The 22296-nt window shown below is 37.7% G+C and overlaps 1 protein-coding gene across 3 annotated transcripts in view; it reads left to right on the top strand.

The window, feature by feature from the left end:
- Positions 1 to 21024, top strand: part of llgl2 (LLGL scribble cell polarity complex component 2) — a 116667-nt gene extending 95643 nt beyond the window's left edge. For 2 of the 3 annotated variants that reach the window (XM_061967035.2, XM_061967036.2), the window contains 11 exons: positions 266 to 413; positions 1564 to 1711; positions 1803 to 1919; positions 2700 to 2866; positions 3714 to 3978; positions 6077 to 6206; positions 6305 to 6333; positions 6629 to 6676; positions 8971 to 9013; positions 10861 to 10925; positions 18165 to 19301. In XM_061967035.2, the coding sequence (XP_061823019.2) occupies positions 266 to 413; positions 1564 to 1711; positions 1803 to 1919; positions 2700 to 2866; positions 3714 to 3978; positions 6077 to 6206; positions 6305 to 6333; positions 6629 to 6676; positions 8971 to 9013; positions 10861 to 10903 (1138 nt within the window). In that variant the 3' untranslated portion in view covers positions 10904 to 10925; positions 18165 to 19301. Of the gene's footprint in view, positions 1 to 265; positions 414 to 1563; positions 1712 to 1802; positions 1920 to 2699; positions 2867 to 3713; positions 3979 to 6076; positions 6207 to 6304; positions 6334 to 6628; positions 6677 to 8970; positions 9014 to 10860; positions 10926 to 18164; positions 19302 to 19356; positions 19442 to 20032 lie in introns of those variants that run through there. The other variant, XR_009815900.2, reaches the window with a different exon arrangement.
- Positions 21025 to 22296: the final 1272 nt, after the last annotated feature.

The raw sequence follows: 22296 nt of genomic DNA, 5'->3' as shown, positions 1-22296 counted from the left end.
GGATCTGAATGGATACGATTCAGTATCTTGGCTTTGTCTGTCATTTAGTCCTTTTATGCTCTCTCTTGCTAAACTAACGTTTGCCTAGTGTTTGTTGATGGTAATCCGAATCACCATCTGGATTCAGGATTTTTCAAAATAATTCTTTACTATTGACATAGAAGAGGTCTGTGGTCTTTGAGTGCTATTCTTGTTGATATGACTGTTTGTGATATGTTTTTTTGTTATTTTTTCTGTGTGGTAATGTGCTGTCAATCTTCTGTAGGTGCACTCTAAACCCTAGTGACCAGCTGGCAATGGAGGGTCCTCTGTCTCGAGTGAAAAGCATTAAAAAATCACTCCGTCAGTCTTTTCGACGAATCAGGCGTAGCAGAGTATCACTACGGAAGCATCATATCAGCAATACTTCCAAGGTAGAGTCCATTTTTGTCATTGTAGGTACAGGTTTTGGAACAAAAAGACTTCAGATTTAATTATACTGTATACGTGGCATTTGCTATTGCTATGCACATCATTTTTAAATATGTTTGTGTTTGGAAAACACTGATTTAAAATCTGATTAAGGTAGACTTCAGATTTAATTATAGACATGGCATTTGCTGTTGCTATGCACATCCTTTCTGAATAAATTTGTGTCTGGAATACACTGATTTTCCTCATATACTCTGTATGGCCTTCACATCAGTCATGTTCAGTTGGTGTTTGGTGCATCTCAAAGCCTAACTTTAGTCTTTGGCATAAAAAAACATACTCTTTTGGGTTGAGATCACAGCTGTAATTCTTGAATGGCAAATGCCACACAATATCATAGGTACCGTTACTTTTAAATTATCGCATCCATTCATATCATCGGGGCTGCCAGTCTGTGTTTTAAATTAGTGTTTGGTTTAACAGAACTTGTAAGACAAGGAACCAGAAAGTATATTAAAATTGTGTTCTTTGCTTTTAACCCATCCTTGACAAAGAGGTGGTAAAAGCAGAGAAAAACAAGCTATCATAGGGAGAACATGTACAGGAATACAGGAAGTTGTAACCGCTTGCTTGTGTGTACAAGGTCCATCAGTGGCGAGCTGTGGTAATCATTGATGGACCATGCTCCTGGATAGTGTCTTGTAGTACATTAGCATTAGCATCTGGATAGCTACAGTCTATGTGAGATATTTTATACTTGGTTTTGGTTTGAGTTTATTCCGAACATGTATACAGATACAATATGATAAATCATATACCCCACACATTCTCATTTCTCTTTACGTGTTCGAAAAGGAACAGGAATAAGCAAGGGTTATTTAATCCTACCCCTTTTCCATGTCATAGCAAGTAGTAACACATTTATTCACTTCCTGTTCTCATCTTGTAACACAATTTACAACAATGAGTTCTAAATAAAACAGTTCTATTAATGGTTAAGTCAGTTATGATTTACATAATTAGATGAGTAATAATTCTTTTTTAACAAAGCTCACAATGTTTATCAGGATTCTTCTTCTTTGTACTTTGTAAACAGTTGTAGTTTGAACAATCTCTTAAACTGGATCATTTCAGTATATAATTTCCTAAAAGCTCCAGGAGGCAAATGCTCGTTTGGAAGCTGAATTGGCGGAGATGGAGTTGGCTCCTGTTCAAAGGAAGATTGAAGCACGATCTTCAGATGACTCCTTCACTGGTCTTGTACGGATACTTTACTTCAGCGACACCTTCCTTGCAGACAGTAAGTTACATACAACACACAAGGCTTGGCCTACAGTACACAAGCAAGTCAAATAATTGCTGTCTCATGCGGTCATCCTTTATTCTTACAGGTTCACATACCACACCCTCTCTATGGGCGGGGACCAATGGGGGCTGTGTATATGTATTCATGCTCAGCCTTCCTCCTGTCGAGCGCAGAGCAGATGAGCCTATTGCTGCACAGCCAGGTGACACTTTGCTTTCCATCGCATTCACAAACCAAGTATAATTACAAATTTCCTTCAACAATATGTTCAAAATTAGGAGTTGTATTTTTGCATGGTTTAGAACTGCTAAAACACCACTGCAAAACAACCAGGGTTCTTTTTAAATATGTTGCTTGTTGTTTCACAAGTCAATGAGTCATGTGTAAATGATTAGACACAGCACTCAGTATCAAGGAGTGCAGTACTATACTAATGAATACAAACTATTTTCATTAACATATTGTCAAATTATTTATCCTCTGACCGAGTCAATGAAAACTTTTACAACAGTGGAGCCTGTTTGTTGACACCACTCGGACTGACTTCAACATGACCTGAAATCGAATCTGAATCTTGCTATTGTTTCCACATTTTCTTCTGACTTTGGCCAGAGACGAGGAGAAAGGGTGAAACGGGTTTTTGAATCGACTGCAGTTTGTTGACATTGTCTTCTTCCATTGGTGCATTTTTTTATGTTGATTCCTCTTATTTAATAAAACTATCACATTAACATGTGATACCCCTAAAACCCACGTTAGGTTATTTTTTGTCCACGTTGACATGACTGTGGGCATACCTGGGTGTTTGTATATGCAGTATCTCTCCTGTAATTGACAGGTGGTTTACCCCACCTCTTGGCCAAAGACTCCACTGTATAAGAAATAAAATATCAAACAAATGATGGATGCCTGGCAATATACAGTATATTGTGACCACTTACAACCTGCTTTTGTAATGTTACCCTGCTTTTCTATTGTGTAGCAAAAGAAATCCAGCTGATGCATCGTGCCCCCGTTGTTGGTATCGTAGTATTGGATGGTCATGGAGTTCCTCTCCCGGAGCCATTGGAAGTAGCCCATGACCTTGCTCGTTCCCCAGATATGCAGGGCTCACATCACCTTCTTGTTATTTCTGAGGAACAGTTCAAGGTAAAGATCCTGCAACGCATCTTGTGGTCATGGTTTGTCAGGTACACACGTGAATGAGCTAGATAATTTCCAAAAGCTTCTTTTTTGCAATTAAAGCTTTGAAGATTGAGCTTTTAGCCTAAGCCATACTGCTATCGATAGCCTGGACTAATATGTTTATCACAATAGCAAAACGTTAGTTTAGGTTACTTTAGTAGCACCCCAAGGTCAACTTGTTTTGCAGCCAGCAAGATCCATTAAACATACAGGAAGAAGTAAAATCTTAGACATGCCATACAAAGACCTATCACAGTACAAGCAATACAATACAAAATGTTCTTTGCCTCAATTCATGTATAGTACAATGTTTCATCGGTTATCGCGGGGGTTACATTACGTTCCAGATCCCTGTCTCATGGTAAGTGAATTTCCTCAAAGGAGAGACGCTATATTTTTTGTAATTGCTATGAATATTATCTGCATTTAAAGTCTTTATAAGCCCTTCACACATGCCACACCGCTTACAGTATCTCTCCTATAATTGACAAGTGACATTTAATTTACACTTAAAACACTTCATACACTTTAAAACGTACGTAGTTTTAACACTTGGTACTCAAATCTCAATGGCACTCAATGGTATATAGTGAACATAAAAAAAAGTTGTTTTTAAAAAAAAAAAAAATTACCATGAACAATGTAATAACCCATTGGGAACAGTACACATCTTTAACATGAATTAGTATTTTAGAAAAAAATATCAGTACCGTAATTAAACTTTAATTGTATTTAATACAGGGACAGCCCACATACATTTTCTGTAAATATGTTAACTATAGAGCTATTCCAATGTGTCCCACTTGTCCAGGTTTTCAGCCTTCCGAAAGTGAATGCCAAAATGAAGTTGAAGCTAACAGCAGTTGATGGTTCGAGAGTACGGCGGATGGGCGTGAGCTGGTTTGGCAGCAGTCGGTCAGAGGACTATGGCAAGAGTGGCCTGGTGGTTTTGACCAATCAGGGTGATCTTCTCGTGGTGTCCCTACCTGGGGTGAAGCTGCTTGTTCGTTTCCCGTGTATCCGCAAAGAAGATGTTAGCGGCATTGCTTCCTGCGTCTTCACAAAACATGGCCAAGGTAAACCGATGTCTACGTTTAAATTACTAGATTTCTAGAAAGTTACAAGAACAATAATGTGGCCTTTTTTTTTTTTTATTGTCATTTGGAGAGGTTATCCCAAATCTTCTGCCATGCGAAGTAAAATATTTTACATGATGAAATGCTGTGTTACACGTGTAACATAAAGCACCCAAAACAAGGAGTAAAAAATATTACCTGAATTCAATTTGAAACTTTTAGCCACCTGTGTGCTGTTTTGTTTTGTGGATATTTATGGAAACAATAAATAACACAGTGATCTCTGAATATTAGGGTTGCATGCTACGTTATGCCATAATTGGTTTTAAGGTCAGGGTTTTGTTAATTTTGGATTCAAAATGCAAAACAAACTAACCAATTTTTTAGTCTTACTTCTAGTCAGACACTATTTTGGGTACAATCTCTGAAGAAGACTGCAGATGAGAATCAAAACATATAAGGTAAAAATTCCATCTATTATACAAAAAATGTTGTCTGACGAGAAGATAATTGAAAATTCTATAAACAAGAAGACATAATGAATGTTTTTGAGCTAACCGCAAACTGCTCCGCTTTTGTGCAGAGACAACAATTCGCAACTTACTACACCCGCAGTTGAACGGACTCCTCTTGCCCTAACAGGAAAGATGGTCAATCACGCGTTAGTATAACACTCCATAGCTAATCAATGAGCTTGCGGGCAGTCTTGACACATTGCATAGGCTACTGTATTTTTGAATAAGAAAGTAAAAAGTGCAAGTGCAGATGACTGCTGCCTGGGATGAGATCGGCGCGATTCAAAAACGTGACAGTCATTTATAGTTATTGCATGCTGTGTGTTCAAATGTTTCAGCATATTGCTCGTATGTCCTCCTCTTGATTAAATAGCAACCTTGGAATTATTACAAGTAGCGCTGTAGAAATATTTTCTAGTAAAATGTCGGCAAACTTCAGAGTGCTTGTTATGCCCGGGTGCTGCTATGTTGCTGTCTGACGCCACTACCCACGTTGCGTGATGACGTCTTCCTCACCCAGAAGAACCGCTAAGGGAATCGTTTGAAAAAATGGCAAGCTATTGCAAGGAATTGATACTCTGGGAACCGATACTGAACAGGAACCGGTTTTCAATTCACATCCCTAACGGTAGAAAATGGATGGGTCTCCCGTGTTTATAAAAAAATTATCATTAAGGAATGCATCGTAGCATTGTTTCACAACACACATACATACCTGCTTTCCCAGAGAAGTAGCATAGAAAAAAAACAATTAAAAAGTGCCTATAAGATATTTATTGGCATTGGCCTGTGCAGCAAAAATAGACTACATCATTCCTGACCATAAGATCCTGCTACTTTTGTGTTAAAACACATGTTTTGCAGGTAGTTTAAATAAAGGTGCTTTCAAAGAAACTTTAGAGGCTTTATTTTGTATACTTTATGTTTTAGTCAACTAAATTGACTGTAGTTTTCGCTGATTAAATGTGTAATTTTGTTGACTAAAACTAGACTAAAACTAAATCAATTTAGATGACTAAAATTAGACGAAGACTAAAATAAGTTTTTGTCAATGTAGTATGACTAAAACAAAATTAAAAACTATTGTTAAAATGAACACTGGAACAGGCAGAACGGTAACTGCTTTGTTCTGCTTTTTGTTCTGCTCTCCTAGTCTGAATGTTTACTTCAGAGTTCAGGTTGACATCAGTGCTTCTGTTTCCAGTAGAAACAAAGCTGTATGGTGCTATCTGTGTGCCACAACCCTTGTTGCTGCTCTTCTTCAATACATGCTTGAGTTGAATAAATGGACACAGCAGTACACTATTTTGTTTGTTTGGTTTTAGATTTTGAGATTAACCTCTTTTTAGTGGGAGGGAAATTATTTGTCTGGACTCTTAGGACTGATCACAGGGCCATTGTTCAGCCTGAAGCAAATAAAATGTAGATTGAAAAGTTTCCCCCCCTTAAAAAATTTTACTCCACCCCTTAAATGTTTTCCTACAGCCAAGTCGGGTTTTAGTGAAGGTACATGGAGTGGGACATGGTGCTTATACGTATACACTCAAGTCTTTTTCTTCCTGCCAATTTTTAACTCTACTTAGGCTTCTACTTGATCTCTCCATCTGAGTTTGAGCGTTTCTCACTGTCCACTCGCTTCCTGGTGGAGCCTCGCTGTCTTGTGGAGGTTCCCTATGGATCATCACAACCAGAAAGCACTTCATCACTGCCCAGGTTAATCACGTCACACTTCTTTGCCCATTTCATTGAAGAGACTTTCTATTTTATTTGGTGACTAATTAAGTGTTTTGTTTTTATCCATATACTTACAGAGAAACCAGCCAACCCAATGAGGATGCAGGTAAACATGACGTTTTAGCAAATATACTGTAGTTATATATAGCAGCAGCTTTAACGTGCATGTGACTTCTCTCAGCCCTAGTTTGCGGCTGATTGCACTCATCTGTATGTAGCAAGTGTGCTTCTAACTAATGTTTGCACAACTGTAAAAGTAGCACAGATCGTACTGGCTAGTATCAGAAGATAAAGATTCAGCTCTAGAAGGGAGAGGCAGGAAACTGTAATTTGTTTTTGTTTTTTTGCTGGTCGCACATATGTTGAAGTGAATATTAAATGACATGCTGCATGTGTTCCAGAAAGTGCTGCTCGACGTGTCATGGAGCATGCTTTGCTGAATGATCAGAGTGAGTATGAGAACAAAATACTGATTCCTGACTGTAACACAACTTGAATAACCAAAATATTGCTGTTTTTAACTTCAATTTGGTGCTTCTTTTCCTAATTTGTCTCTCAGCATGTGCCTCCTATTGTCACAAGACACATTTTTTTAGCACATTACAACTTTGTGTTCACACTTTTGATGTCACCAAAAGAAAACCAGCCAATAATGTCTCTCGCAGTGTATTTTATTTTTTTTTCATAAAAAAACACAATCATGTGTGCTTACGGACTGTATCCTTGCAGACTGTATTGATCTATATTGATATATAATGTAGGAACCAGAAATATTAATAACAGAAAGAAACAACCCTTTTGTGCGAATGAGTGTGAATGAGTGTAAATGGGGGAGGGAGGTTTTTTGGGTTGGTGCACTAATTGTAAGTGTATCTCGTGTTTTTTATGTTGATTTAATAAACAAGATAAAAAAAATAAAAATTATTATTTCTTGTGCGGCCCGGTACCAATTGATCCACGGACCAGTACCGGGCCGTGGCCCGGTGGTTGGGGACCACTGATTTAGATGATGAATGACCATAATCCTCGCGAAGAAACAGGGAGGGGGGGACCAAGCGCCTTTTTGTGTCGTTCTCGCCATCTCCGGGTCCTAAATGGCAAAAAGTTTCTGGACATCCATTGGCCTAGTGGTTAGAGTGTCCGCCCTGAGATCGGTAGGTTGTGAGTTCAAACCCCGTGCCGAGTCATACCAAAGACTATAAAAAAATGGGACCCATTACCTCCCTGCTTGGCACTCAGCATCAAGGGTTGGAATTGGGGGTTAAATCACCAAAATGATTCCCGGGCGCGGCCACCGCTGCTGCCCACTGCTCCCCTCACCTCCCAGGGGGTGATCAAGGGTGATGGGTCAAATGCAGAGAATAATCTCACCACACCTAGTGTGTGTGTGACAATCATTGGTACTTTAACTTTTAACTTTAACTTTTGTATTCATTTAGACACACCTCCAGGTGACTTTGATCTGGCGTGTCAGTCAGCTTTAGGGGCATGTAAAGTTGGCTGTCATCAGCATAACAGTGAAAGCTAACACCGTATTTGCGTATGATGTCGCCTAGCGACAGCATGTAGATGCTGAAGAGGGCAGGGCCAAGAACTGAACCCTGTGGAACTCCGCACATTACCTTAACATACTCCGAGGTCACATTGTTATGGGAGATGCACTGCATCCTGTCAGTAAGATAGGAGTTAAACCAAGAAAGTCTGACATACCAATACATGTTTTGATATGTTCTAATAGAATGTTATGACTAACGGTATCAAAAGCAGCGCTAACATCTAGTAGCAGCAACATGGATGACGCACGAGCATCCATAGTTAGCAATAGATCATTAGAAATTTTTTCGAGGGCTGTCTCCGTAGAGTGATTTGCCCCGAAACCGGACTGAAAGGGTTCACAGAGATTGTAGACGCTAAGTGTTCATTTAGCTGCTGTGCAACAATTTTTTTGAGGATTTTCAAGACAAAGGGAAGGTTGAACCATGAGGTCAGTTTATCATGAGGTCAGGATCAAGGTTAGGTCTTTTGAGCAGAGGATGAATGACCACTTTTATTGAATGCTTAGGGAACAGTACCATAGGAAAGTGATAAGTTTATAATAATTAGCACTGATGGTCCCATTAATACAAACAGCTCCTTGATAAGTTTCTTAAGAAATGGGTCAAGTAAACATGTTTGTTTTGTCCCATTTACATGTAGCAGGAGTTCCTCTAATGTTATTTCATCAAAAAGAGAGAGATTTTATTGGAGGGCAATATCCGTCGTACATACATTCGTATCTGCGTTAATAGAACCCAGTTGGAGCTGGGACACGTTATCTACAATCTCCTTTCAATGAGTTACATTTTCTTAGTAAACATTTCATAAAGTCATCAGCCGAGTGGATGGAGCTATTGGGGGAGTCCCTTGTTGGGTTAGCGAGGCTACTGTACTGAACAAATATTTAGGACCGTTTTTATTGAGGCGGATGAGATTGAAGTAGTAATTACTTTTAGTTAAGGTAAGTGTGTGTTTATAAGTTATTAAACTATCACTCCATGCTTGATGGAAAACCTCAGGTTTAGTCGCATGCCATTTGCATTCCAGCTTTCTACATGATACTTGAAGAGCTCTGGTTTCTTTTGTAAACCACGGGGTATTTGTTATTTTACAGCTTGTAAATAACAAATATCCTAATGTGACTGAACTGCTGAGATGTACAGTAAAAGTGCTTTGTGCTACTTTAACCACACATTTTTGCTTGCAGAAGTGCTGCAGGAGATACAAAATTCCCTTGAAGCTGACCAAGTGTAAGTATAAGTCATTCACTCTCAAAATAATTTGAGTCCAGTTGCCTAAGTTCATTATTTAAGTTTTTTTTCTAAATATTTTTTTTTACTTTCAATACTTAACTGTCTTGATCAACTTCATATCTTTCCGTTGATATAAGTTAAGTTTTTTGTGTGTTTTATGCCGTTTTGTCAAAATTTTTATGGTAAAAACACATATTCGCCGCCTCCCATCATGTTTTATTCCATGAAAACCAAATTAATCCAGCCATTTCCCTTTAAAATACGTGCAAATCATATTAGAGGTGTAATTTGACCCCTCAACCATTATCATATTTTGGCCAATATTTTTTATATATATATATATATATATATATATATATATATATATATATATATATATATATATATATAAGAGTTAAAGTTAAAGTACCAATGATTGTCACACACACACTAGGTGTGGCGAGATTATTCTCTGCATTTGACCCATCACCCTTGATCACCCCCTGGGAGGTGAGGGGAGCAGTGGGCAGCAGCGGTGGCTGCGCCCGGGAATCATTTTGGTGATTTAACCCCCAATTCCAACCCTTGATGCTGAGTGCCAAGCAGGGAGGTAATGGGTCCCATTTTTTATAGTCTTTGGTATGACTCGGCCGGGATTTGAACTCCCAACCTACCGATCTCAGGACGGACACTCTAACCACTAGGCCACTGAGTAGGTATATATATATATATATATATATATATATATATATATATATATATATATATATATATATATATATATATATATATATATATATATATATATATATATATATATATATAAATGTGTGTGTGTGTGTATATATGTATGTGTGTATATGTAAAATGTAGTCTACATTAGTTACTAGGATCTTCTCTAATACAATCTCTTCATTAACAAAATAAGTAGCATTAGCAGCTAGGGATGCAACGGTTTAGTATGTACCTTGTAGTTGAGGCCACATATATATGTATGTATATATATATATATATATATATATATATATATATATATATATATATATATATATATATATATATATATATATATATATATATAAAATATTGGCCAAAATATAATAATGGTTGAGGGGTCAAATTACACCTCTAATATGATTTGCACGTATTTAGAGGGAAATGACTGGATTAATTTGGTTTTCATGGAATAAAGCATGATAAAATAACAGGTTTACAGTATATCGGAAAATTACCATTATAAAGGGAGTCAAAAGGATACGGGGGCCTATAATATACTAACTATAGCTCATGCTAAAAATAACTTAGAAAAGAACAGACAATGCAGATTTTTTTAAATGAATTCCTTTACACCTCCTGTGGCCATATTTCATTCTGCTAACTTTTAAAATGAACATTCTATTGCATGATGTCATCTTCAAAAGCAAAACAAAGGACCTGTAAAGGTCCTAGGTCGCACAAAAGTTACACAAAAGTTAGGCATTTTTATCATTTGCATTTAGTTTCTTTACTGTACCCAAAATTGCCAGAATGTGGCCTTAACTACAAGGTACGCACTAAACCGTCGCATCCTTAGCTGCTAATGCTACTTATTTTGTTAATGAAGAGGTTGTAATGGAGAAGATCCTAGTGACTAATGTAGACTACATTTTACAGACCTATAAATCAGAAAATATTACACGTGCCATAAAACATGGCCACTAACACTGTTTTTATTGGTTCTTTCTTGAGACAACCCCCTCCCACCAAAAATAAGCTAGCATGACTCTCACACATAGATGCCAAGATCAAATTCAAACTACAATAAGAATGCTAAATGAGTCCGTGTCTAACTTGTCAAGTTGAAAGTTGTTGTTCTGTTGCTGCAGGTCGTTGCTGGAGAATAGTGTGAGGAACAATATAGCACTTTGAGAAGTGTTGCTCAACAGTGGAGGTAGGTTGAAGTCATCATGTTTTTTTCTTGAAAAACTTGAAACATGCTTTAATTTCCCTGCGACTGTAAAATGTGTTTTTCAACCGAAAACTTTCATGAACAGAGATAGATCCATCCATCCATTTTCTACCGCTTGCCCCTGTTTTGTCTAATTTAGCAGCAGCCACTTCAGAATATAATTCATGGACATGTTAGCAACACTTGATTGAAAGATTTTTGACTACAGTATTTGGGGACTTCTCCCGGCCTCAACTCTTGACGTACGCCGCTAGCTTGAATACCGAGATAAAGTAACTTGTCAAAAAAAACTGCAGACGATCGTTAGTAATCAAAATCAGATTTATTGATGCTAACCTGTGGACTTCAAAGCCATCGACACGCATTATTGGAAGAAAAATAGCTTATGCATAGTAGTAGGACGTGGAGGGGAGCAAGTAATCAGGTGGTCTACAAGAATCCGTGATATAATGACGTTGAATGACACGGGAGATAGGCTTGATAGACAGCATGACATGAAATACTTATCAAAACACATTCAATAAGTGCGGATACTGCTACACTTTGTACACAAATGGATGACCTAGAAGAGAAAGTGAATAGCTCGAAGGAGCAAAATTATGAAACTGACTACATTAAATTGCAAGTGATATGTCAGATTCAGGTTTTTGAAGTCTGCTCGCATTAAAACTATTGTGACTGTGCTCCATATTACATGCAGGCCTTATGCCAGAGTAGAACAAGATACTGCTGCTTCAACAGAGCAACCCATGGCCAACATTTTCCAGTCAAATGGGGTGGCTCTTGATCTCATCTCAACAATAATGACACATGGTTTCCAATTACTGGCAGAAATAACAAAATACAAAACCCAAACCAGAGAAGTTGGCATGTTGTGTGAATCGTAAATAAAAACAGAATACAAAGATTTGCAAATCCTTGAAGAAAGAAAAGTAATTTTTTTTTTGCAAATAATCATTAACTTAGAATTTAATGGCAGCAACACATTGCAAAAAAGTTGGCACAAGGGCATTTTTACCACTGTGTTACATGGCCTTTCCTTTTAACAACCCTCAGTAAACTTTTGGGAACTGAGGAGACCAATTTTTTAAGCTTTTCAGGTGCAATTCTTTCCCATTCTTGCTTGATGTACAGCTTAAGTTGTTCAACAGTCCGGGGTCTCCGTTGTGGTATTTGACGCTTCCTTATGCGCCACACATTTTCAATGGGAGACAGGTCTGGACTACAGGCAGGCCAGTCTAGTACCCACTCTTTTACTACAAAGCCACGCTGTTGTAACACGTGCAGAATGTGGCTTGGCATTGTCTTGCTGAAATAAGCAGGGGCGTCCATGAAAAAGACGTTGCTTGGATGGCAACATATGTTGCTTCAAAACCTGTATGTACCTTTCAGCATTAATGGTGCCTTCACAGATTTTTAAGTTACCCATGTCTTGGGCATTAATACACCCCTATACCATCACAGATGCTGGCTTTTGAACTTTGCGCCTATAACAGTCCAGATGATTCTTTTCCTCTTTGGTCTGAAGGACACCACGTCCACAGTTTCCAAAAACAATTTGAAATGTGGACTCGTCAGACCACAGAACACTTTTCCACTTTGCATGAGTCCATCTTAGATGATCTCAGGCCCAGAGAAGCCGGCTGCGTTACTGGATGTTGTTGATAAATGGCTTTTGTTTTGCATAGTAGAGCTTTAACTTGCACTTACAGATGTAGCGATGAACTGTATTTAGTGACAGTGGTTTTTGAAGTGTTCCTGAGCCCATGTGGTGATATCCTTTAAACATTCATGTCGCTGTTTGATGCAGTACCGCCTGAGGGATCGAAGGTCGGTAGTATCATCGCTTACGTGGAGTGATTCCTCCAGATTCTCTGAACCTGTTAATGATATTAGGGACCGTAGATGGTGAACTTTCTAAATTCCTTGCTCGTTGAGAAATGCTGTTCTTAAACTGTTCGACAATTTGCTCACCCATTTGTTCACAAAGTGGAGACCCTCTCCTCATTCTTGTTTGTGAATGACTGAGCATTTCATGGAAGCTGCTTTTATACCCAATCATGGCACCCACCTGTTCCCAATTACCGTATTTTCCGCACTATAAGCCGCGCCTAAAAACCACAAATGTTCTCAAAAGCTGACAGTGCGGCTTATAACCCGGTGCGCCTTATATATGGATTAATATTAATATTCATTTTCATAAAGTTTAGGTCTCGCAACTACGGTAAACAGCCGCCATCTTTTTTCCCCGTAGAAGAGGAAGCGCTTCTTCTTCTACGGTAAGCAACCGCCAAGGTAAGCACCCGCCCCCATAGAAGAGGAAGAGCTTCTTCTTCTACTGTAAGCAACCACCCGCCCCCGTAGAAGAAGAAGCGCGCGGATATTACGTTTCATTTCATTTGTGTGTTTAAATCTGTAAAGACCACAAAATGGCTCCTATTAAGAGACACGCGTACAACGCAGAATTCAAACTCAAGGCAATAAGTCACGCAGTAGAACACGGAAATAGAGCAGCAGCGAGAGAATTGAACATAAATGAATCAATGGTGCGTAGGTAGATGAAGCAACAAGATGACCTGCGCCACTAAGACAGGGAGACAGCGCCGGACGACATACGCCAACATCTGCCAGTGCATTGTAAATGCCTGGGCGGATATATCGGTCTCAACTGTGGTCCGAGCTTTCCGGAAGGCAGCATTCACGGAACTGCTGGACAACAACAGCAACATTGACTCTGATGACTTCGACGAGACGGAGCCGTCCATTTTGGATGCCGTTTTCGCCCAACTTTTTAATTCAGACATTGAAGAAGAATTTGAGGGATTTATGGATGAGGAATAACTTCAGAAAGTGGGCTTTAAATGTTTATTTTGTGTGTTGTGTGACATTAACGTTCGAGCAACGTTGAGTTATTGATGTTGCTATTGCTCTGCACTAATTTGAGTGTTACTATTTTTGTGATTGCACATTTGCACATTACATTTTGGGGGTGAACAGAGTTGTTAGAACGCTGGTTTGTAATATATTATTAAAGTTTGACTGACCTATCTGACTGTTTTTTTGACATTCCCTTTAGCGCAGCGTAGGCGCGGCTTATAACCCGGGGCGGCTTATAGGTGAACAAAGTTTTGAAATATGCCATTCATTGAAGGTGCGGCTAATAACCCGGGGCGGCTTATAGTGCGGAAAATACGGTACCCTATTCACCTGTGGGATGTTCCAAATAAGTGTTTGATGAGCATTCCTCAACTTTCTCAGTCTTTTTACCCACTTGTGCCAGCTTTTTTTAAACATGTTGCAGGCATCAAATTCCAAATGAGCTAATATTTGCAAAAAATAACAAAGTTTTCCAGTTCGAACGTTAAGTATCTTGTCTTTGCAGTCTGAAAAGGATTTGCAAATCATTGTATTCTGTTTTTATTTACGATTTACACAACGTGCCAACTTCACTGGTTTTGGGTTTTGTATATATATATATATATATATATATATATATATATATATATAAATATGCATATTTGTATGTGTGTGTGTATATATATATATATATATATATATATATATATATAGTGTATTAGTTTTGTCCCGATAACAATATTTTTGTACCGGTAATTGCAATATTGGCTTTATATTAACAAAAAATCTTACGGTACATTAAACATATGCTTCTTATTGCAAGTTTGTCCTTAAATAAAATAGTGAAGCAAACAAAGGCTCCTAATTTAGTCTTCTGACATATGCAGTAACATATTGTGTAATTTTCCATTCTATTATTTTGTCAAAATTATTAAGGACAAGAGGTAGAGAATGAATGACTTACTTTTAAGAGGCGGTATAGTACCATATATGATTCATTAGTATCACGGTACTATACTAATACCGGTATACCGTACAACCCTAATGTTTATATATTTATATAGATGTATATACAGTGTTTACCTTTAATGTAATTGTGGCGCGCCGCCACAGCATTTTTTAACACAAAGTGTGACGAAAGTGTGACGCTATTTTTAACTTTTATTACCAATCTAATGATAACAAACGGCACAATTCCAACAGGTTTTACTTCACTTGCAGACACTTTTGTCTCCGCACTTCCCCGGACACACAACAACACTTCCACTTTTCTGCCAATCCAATCACCTTTCTGGCATGGACGGTGTGTTTGGAAACATGGGGAAAAAATGACATCAAATCCAAGCCACACGGATATAAAACATTAACACCAGCTGGTCGTTACAGTATGAATTGATATACATAGCCTAATATTTGCGAACTATTGACAAGTGATGTACCGAAAACCAAATAAAGACTTTGGTTACTGAAAGCTGCGCTGCCAAAATCGGATGTAAACAAAATGCATCATCGCGTCTCGGCTCGTCAAAGGTATTCTAGATTATAAATCATGCCTCTCATCTGGATATTAGGAGAATTGAGCATTGAATCTAGAAGTTTTTCATCTGTGACATTCAGCTTATACCCGGAGATAGAGACAAACACAGTACAACAGAAGACAGTAGCCAAGTGTACACGGCCAACATTAATTTAATCGGATCATCATTCGGATTATAATGTTCCTGTGTACATGGACGCTAAAAAAAAGATCTGTTTATGAGGTGCATTTTCATGCATCACATCTTAAATCGGAATACTTGACTTTGACATGCGCAGAGCCTAACTTAAACAAGGTGTGTTATTTGTGCTATGGCGCCATCTTTTGGACGAGTCTGCTCACTGCAGGTGCTGAAGAAGCATTCGGCTTCCATTGTTATCAAACATGGCTTTGTTGCATTTCTACTTGTCTGATGTTACCATTGTATTTATTTATAATTTTTTCCTTCTATTCACTTCTTTTGTCTTCCCTCTCTTTTTGGAATGTAGCTGTTCTGTGCGTTTTATGTTTTGATAATGTACGGGTTGCGGCGTGTTTTCATGTTTCAGCATTCGTTGTATGTGTTTGAGGCCAGCAGTTCGCACTTGGAGTAGCTGTAAAGTTGTGGATAAAACAGCTCGTTAAGATGACAACTGGATACCTTCTTTTATTGTTACATCAACACTTTACACTCCAGACCATACTTTTGTTTTTGCTAGTCTCGTATACAACAGTATATAACACTACTTCTGCACATTTTGAATGAGGGAGACAGCAGCAAGACAATCGCTTAATTACGAGACTATTAATTCTGGTCCCCTTCCACCACAAAGTATAGCTGACATCAAAGACATGTGCAGTAAGGATGATTCTAACCCTAATTTTGGAAGATGTGTTTTCATGGGTTCCAATTTGAATGACTTTCGACATAAAGCACTCGTCTAGATCGGAATTAAATTTCGGTCTGAACGGGTCAGAATATTCCAAATGGCGTGTTTACATGAAGCATTTTTAGTCCGGTTTGGCTTTTAATCTGATTAAATGTGTCCATGTGCAAATAGTTAGTGTCAGACCTAGCAGCAACTTTTTTCCTCCTTCGTCGTGTGGATTGAAATTAATTTTTTTATCTTATTGGGGTAGATATGGACATCCTATCAGCCTTTATCTGAGTGAGGGCATACATTTTACAGTAAGCAATCGTTTTATTATGTTTGTTGTTTGTATTTCTTGTTTAGCACTTAGCAATACTGCTACTTGATGCTTGGTGTTTTACTAATGCTGGATCTGTTTAGTAGAGCTTCCACACTTGTAGCTCACCCTCCTTATATTCAGGATCAAAAATATAAGGTCTGGGACCATCATTTGTCCCAAAGTAGTTGTTATTGGCTCCCACAAAGTCTACATGATTGTTGTTGATAGGAAAGGGATCTGCGGTGCCCACTTCTACGTCACGCGACCACGTGACTGCCTCATCTCTCAAAATGGCTCGGGAATCTCTTTGAGATTGATACTTTTATGATCATATCTATTTACTCGCAATATATATATATATATATATATATATATATATATATATATATATATATATATATATATATATATATATATATGATAATAGTTTCAATATAGAGGCAACTTGTTTTTCCACTCTATTGGTACTTTAAGGTTGGGGTCTGATAATGACTAAATGTTGATATAGACACCAACATCGCCTCCTTGTGGTACAAAATTATAACAGTCAAAACTTCCTTTCACATGCTTTGGAATCTTCCGGGAATTTAGGTCAGGGCATTAGGAAGGACGTGATGGTATGTGTCATGCTTTCCCTTGGACTAATGTGAACCCCGAGTTGCATGGCGGTGCTGGGGCCTTCTTAACGCTGCTAGCAGCTGTATTTCTAATTATTGTTTTATTCCTTATTTATACATTTTATTTCTTCTATTTTTGTTTTAACACAGTATGGGTTGTTTAGTGTATGTTTAACTACTATTTGCTTATTGATTTATTTTTGTTCAACACTTTCCTTCACACCGGAAGTTAACATGTAAAATAATAATTATATTATTTGTAAGGTGCTTTGCTCGGCACTCAAGGACACTGTTAAAAAAAGAAATCGGGATCAATGTAAACATTGAAAAATTAAATCAACATAAAACAAAAGTATCACTTTAAAATTGCAGATGTCAATCTAAAAAATCAAAACAATAGACAGCCAAAATTAAAGTAAATAAATTGTCTGGAATAAGTGTAATTTCAGTCTTGATTTGAAAAAGAAACTATGCTTTGTAGTACAAAACAATGTGTCAGGTTGAATTATCAAGGAATACCTTTACCATAAACAATATATGTAACATCACACATATACTTTTTAGAATAAAACACATCACATATTCCTTTTTTTCCCTCTTTCTGTCCCCTCCTGCTCCGGTCTGTCTATGCCAAGTAATTATATAATACATTTAATAAAGTCAAATACAAATAAGGCAACAAGAGAAGTATCCCACATTTCTCTTTTGTAAAGTAAATCTGTACAGCAAATATGGGCATCTACATCAACAATATGATTTGCCTGAGTAGCTCGACAGGACAAAGAAAATAAATAAATAAAAACATTGTTTGGTGGCGCTCGCGGCCCAACAACAGTTAAACACTGTGTTACAGTAAAATTGGCTTTTTTCAGACATAATTCAAAATGGTGAATAAACCTGATTACATTAAAAACTGATTAATTAACTTGAAAACTTATTAGTTTGGTAAAAAATTATTACTTTAATAGTCCCACTTAAAATATGTGCACACCAAAAACATTGAAATTAACATTTTCTTACTTTCCATTTGTTTCCATTCAGACAATTGAACTTTTAATCAGCGAAGAAGCAGATCTTTTTTTTTTTACAACCACTACCCTCGCTTCTTGGACTGATGTATCCAAAAGACTCTCCGCCGTTTTACAACATACTGAAGACACGGTGTGGACTGTTGGCCATGCTAAAAGAACCACAAACCGGATTGAGACCAGAAATATGTTGCATGCAGAAGTTGAGAGAAACAACCTGCTTGATGACCCCTGACCACAAAAGACAAGAACATTACATCATGCCAAGAACCTTTCAATCCACTGCTGAAGTTATTTTCTTTCTCTGCTTGAGTTCTAACCACAGTGATGTGCTATGTATATACATAGCTCATTATTTTCATTAGGTTGTCAGCCTTATTTTACTATTATCTTTTAAATCACATGACATTTAAATTTGACTTTTACTTTAAAGAATAATTTGGCATTTATGGCCTTCATACTCTGTTAGGTGCAACAATGGGTGTCTTGCATCCTACAGTCTGGACACAGGCGTATCTTAAAGAAATGTCATTTTCTACAACTGGAATGTTAAAAAAAAAACAGTTTTACCATTTGTGATACAAATGTTGATGTGCTTTACAGATTGAACTCCACCTTTCCTTCGTGTCCTCAGTTTATAGATGCCACATATTTTAACACTGACTTAATAATACCACTGTACAGTTTCACTCAACCCTATTCCACATACTTGGTACACAGTTTTTTTGTATGTAAAATGTCACAGACACTGCTGTAATACATTTTATAGTGCCGAAGTTTGGAATAATTTTTTATGGGTTTGGGTTTTTATGCTCACTTTGTGGATGTAAATCATTTTAACTATGTATATTGTAATTGATGAATGTAATTGTGAGATATTGTAGTCAAATGTTCATATATTTATGTATACAGTTTAGTTTATTTACTGTATATATGAATTAGTCATTCTGTCGCTACTGGCCTGTTGTAACTGCGGGTGACTGCTATTTAGATCGTACAAGAATATTTTGGTACTGTGTCACAGAATGCTGGGTATTTTAGTGTCAGCCTAGAATATATTTTTGTAGTGAATTGATTAAGCCCCTTTTTAAATCAGTTATATCAGACTGCTGTTTTCTTGTCTAATTACAAGACGGTTTCATCCCCCAAATTGGTGTCTGTTAATTTTGTGGAAGGTACACATTGATTTTGACCCTTCATGGTAGGTTGGTGTCAAGCTAAAGGGCCCAGGGACTGCCATGGCACTAACCAGTAAGCAGGAACCTACATGAAAAACAACCAAGCTGAACGGTAAGTGCCCACTTCCTCCTCAACCAGAGGCCAAAACAATGCAAAGTTAAATGTATCAAGGATTTCTTCTTTGTTTACCTGTTTGACTAAGCCAAACTGTTAGAGGTATATGTCACAGAAGTCTTTGCATGAGTACTCAGTCCGCTTATACTAAATATTTACAAGAGGATAAATAAACACTTTATGACATCCATTTACTCACTGTGCATGCTTAAGATTGACTCTACACACTTACTCTTAGGACCCGAAAGAGACTCGCCCATAAAAGTGTAAAATTAATATTAAGCAACCATTTGTTTTTTTTACTCTCAACACATAAAATCTTTTAACAACTTAAAATCTATCAAGATTAAGTTGTTTTTGTTGTTGTTTTATGTTTTGTGCCGTGCTTGTCAAAAATGTTTTTTGGTAGGGTTTTTTATGATGGGAAAATGCAATATATGCAATTTTTCAAAAAACGCATTTTGACAGGGCTTTTGTCACCGATTTTGTTCATACATTTTACGGACATAATTTCTAGGCACTGTCAGGGTTTTGAGGGGATCCGGTTTGCTGGCTGCAGAATTACCGGTAGGTCTTTACATTTTGCAGATGATGTGGTCCTGCTGGCTTCATCTGGCTAGGATCTTCAGCCCTCACTGGATCGTTTCGCAGCCAAGTGTGAAGCGACTTGGATGACTAACAGCTCCTCCAAGTCTGAGTACATGGTTTTCGTTCGGAAAAGGGTGGAGTGCCATCTCCAAGTTAGGCTGGAGACTTTGCCCAAAGTGGAGGAGTTCAATTACCTCGGAGTCTTGTTCACGAGTGAGGGAAGAGTGGAGCGTGAGATCGACAGGCAGCTCGGTGCAGCGTCTGCAGTGATGCAAACCCTGTATTGATACGTCGTGGTGAAAAGGGAGCTGAGCTCTCAATTTAACGGTCGATCTATGTTCCTATTCTCATCTACGGTCATGAGTTTTGTGTTATTAATGAAAGGACAAGATTCTCAGTCGGGTGGCGGGGCTCTCCTTTAGAGATAGGGGTGAGAAGCTCTGTCATTCAGGAGGAGCTCAGAGTAAAGCCGCTGCTCCTCCACATCGAGAGGAGCCAGATGAGGTGGTTTGGGCATCTGGTCAGGATGCCCTCCAAACGCCTCCCTGGGGAAGTGTTTACAGCATGACTGACCAGACCCAGGACACGTTGCGGGGCTACGTCTCCCAGCCGATCTGGGAACGCTTGGGACCCCATGAGAGGAGTGGGACGAAGTGTCTGGGCTTTTTTGCTTAGGCTGCTGCCCCCGTGACCTGACCTTGGATAAGCGAAAGAAGATTGATGGATGGATTTCAGGAAATAAGTTGCAGATTGGAATATTTGAGGTTAGGTAATTACAACGTTGAACAGGTCAATAATTCATGACAATCAGACTAAAAAGATATACAGTGCCTACTGAGTTAGAATCCGAGATAAATCAGGCAGGTACTGCTTGAGTTTGAGTTCGCACACGTTTTACACACACACACACACACACACACACACACATACACACACACACACACACACACACACACACACACACACACATATATATATATCAATCAATCAATCAATGTTTATTTATATAGCCCTAAATCACAAGTGTCTCAAAGGGCTGTATATATATATATATATATATATATATATATATATATATATATATATATATATATATATATATATATATATATATATATATATATATATATATATATATGTCAGTTATATATATTCAACGTGGCATATATATTCAACGTGGCATATATATATATATATATATATATATATATATATATGCCACGTTGAATATATATGCCACGTTGAATATATATAACTGACAAAAATTATTTTCAGTGTTTAAATGTCAGTTGAACTAATTTACGCTCATCAAAGCTCTGATCATTTTATTTCATCGTTTTCTGGAGCCATCTGGTTATTACCAAACAATATGTTCTTGTTTTTTTTTTAATGTGATTCGTTTGGATTTCATGGAAAAAGCTTTGCAATATAACAGGATCACCATCTGTTGAAAGTAGCACCTATAATTTGAGTCAATGGGACCAAAAGAGGTCTCAAGAGAAAATGTTTTCATACTTTATTTTAATATCCCATTCAAACAACTTTGCAATCAAAAACAAAAAACTCCCTGGCAAACCTTCAAACTGAACTATCATATTACATAGGGTACACGTGCAATGCCCATTTTGGCCCCAATGGTTGCACAAGGGTAAAGAGAATGAAAACCTATTATATAACACATAAACACTCCTGGCGAATGGTCATTATGAGAAACAGTATATGAGCACACAAAAATCGAAGATGTGGGCTCGGCGTTACGAAAAAACGGATTACAACTTGAGTCAATTCATGATTTTCTGGTCTTGCCATGAGTGTGGTCCCCCAAATATGTTTTGATATTTGAGCTCTTGTCAACATTATATTGCCATTAAAAAACATGCTTTGTCGAGGTGTAGATTGATGCTTGTCTTGTTCAATTAAGGTAAAGAGAGAGTCAGGCGGATAATTTAAACAGTTTAGCAGTTGTACAATTTATAATTGTTAACTAATTTTGTTCCATTTAAAATTGCAGTTATTGAGATGAAAGGTTGGTCGTAAGTTGAGCTACATGACTGTCTGGGGAGGTACAGTATATTGTGGTAGGGTTTCATTTATCTCTTGAAAAACTTTCGTAAAGCAAACTCCAAATGAATTAGTGAAAGGTTGTCAACCCCTAAGGCCCCCAGTGATGAAATCTACCTCTACAGCCACCACTTAGTCCATTGTTCATCTTTGCAAGCAGGACTTCTCCCATTTCCTACAATGCATTCACCAACTGACCATAT

Source organism: Nerophis lumbriciformis, linkage group LG11 (genome assembly GCF_033978685.3).
Source record: "Nerophis lumbriciformis linkage group LG11, RoL_Nlum_v2.1, whole genome shotgun sequence".
Taxonomy (NCBI): domain Eukaryota; kingdom Metazoa; phylum Chordata; class Actinopteri; order Syngnathiformes; family Syngnathidae; genus Nerophis; species Nerophis lumbriciformis.
Note: the sequence above shows the minus strand (reverse complement) of the source record. Positions and strands in the feature narration are given on the sequence as shown.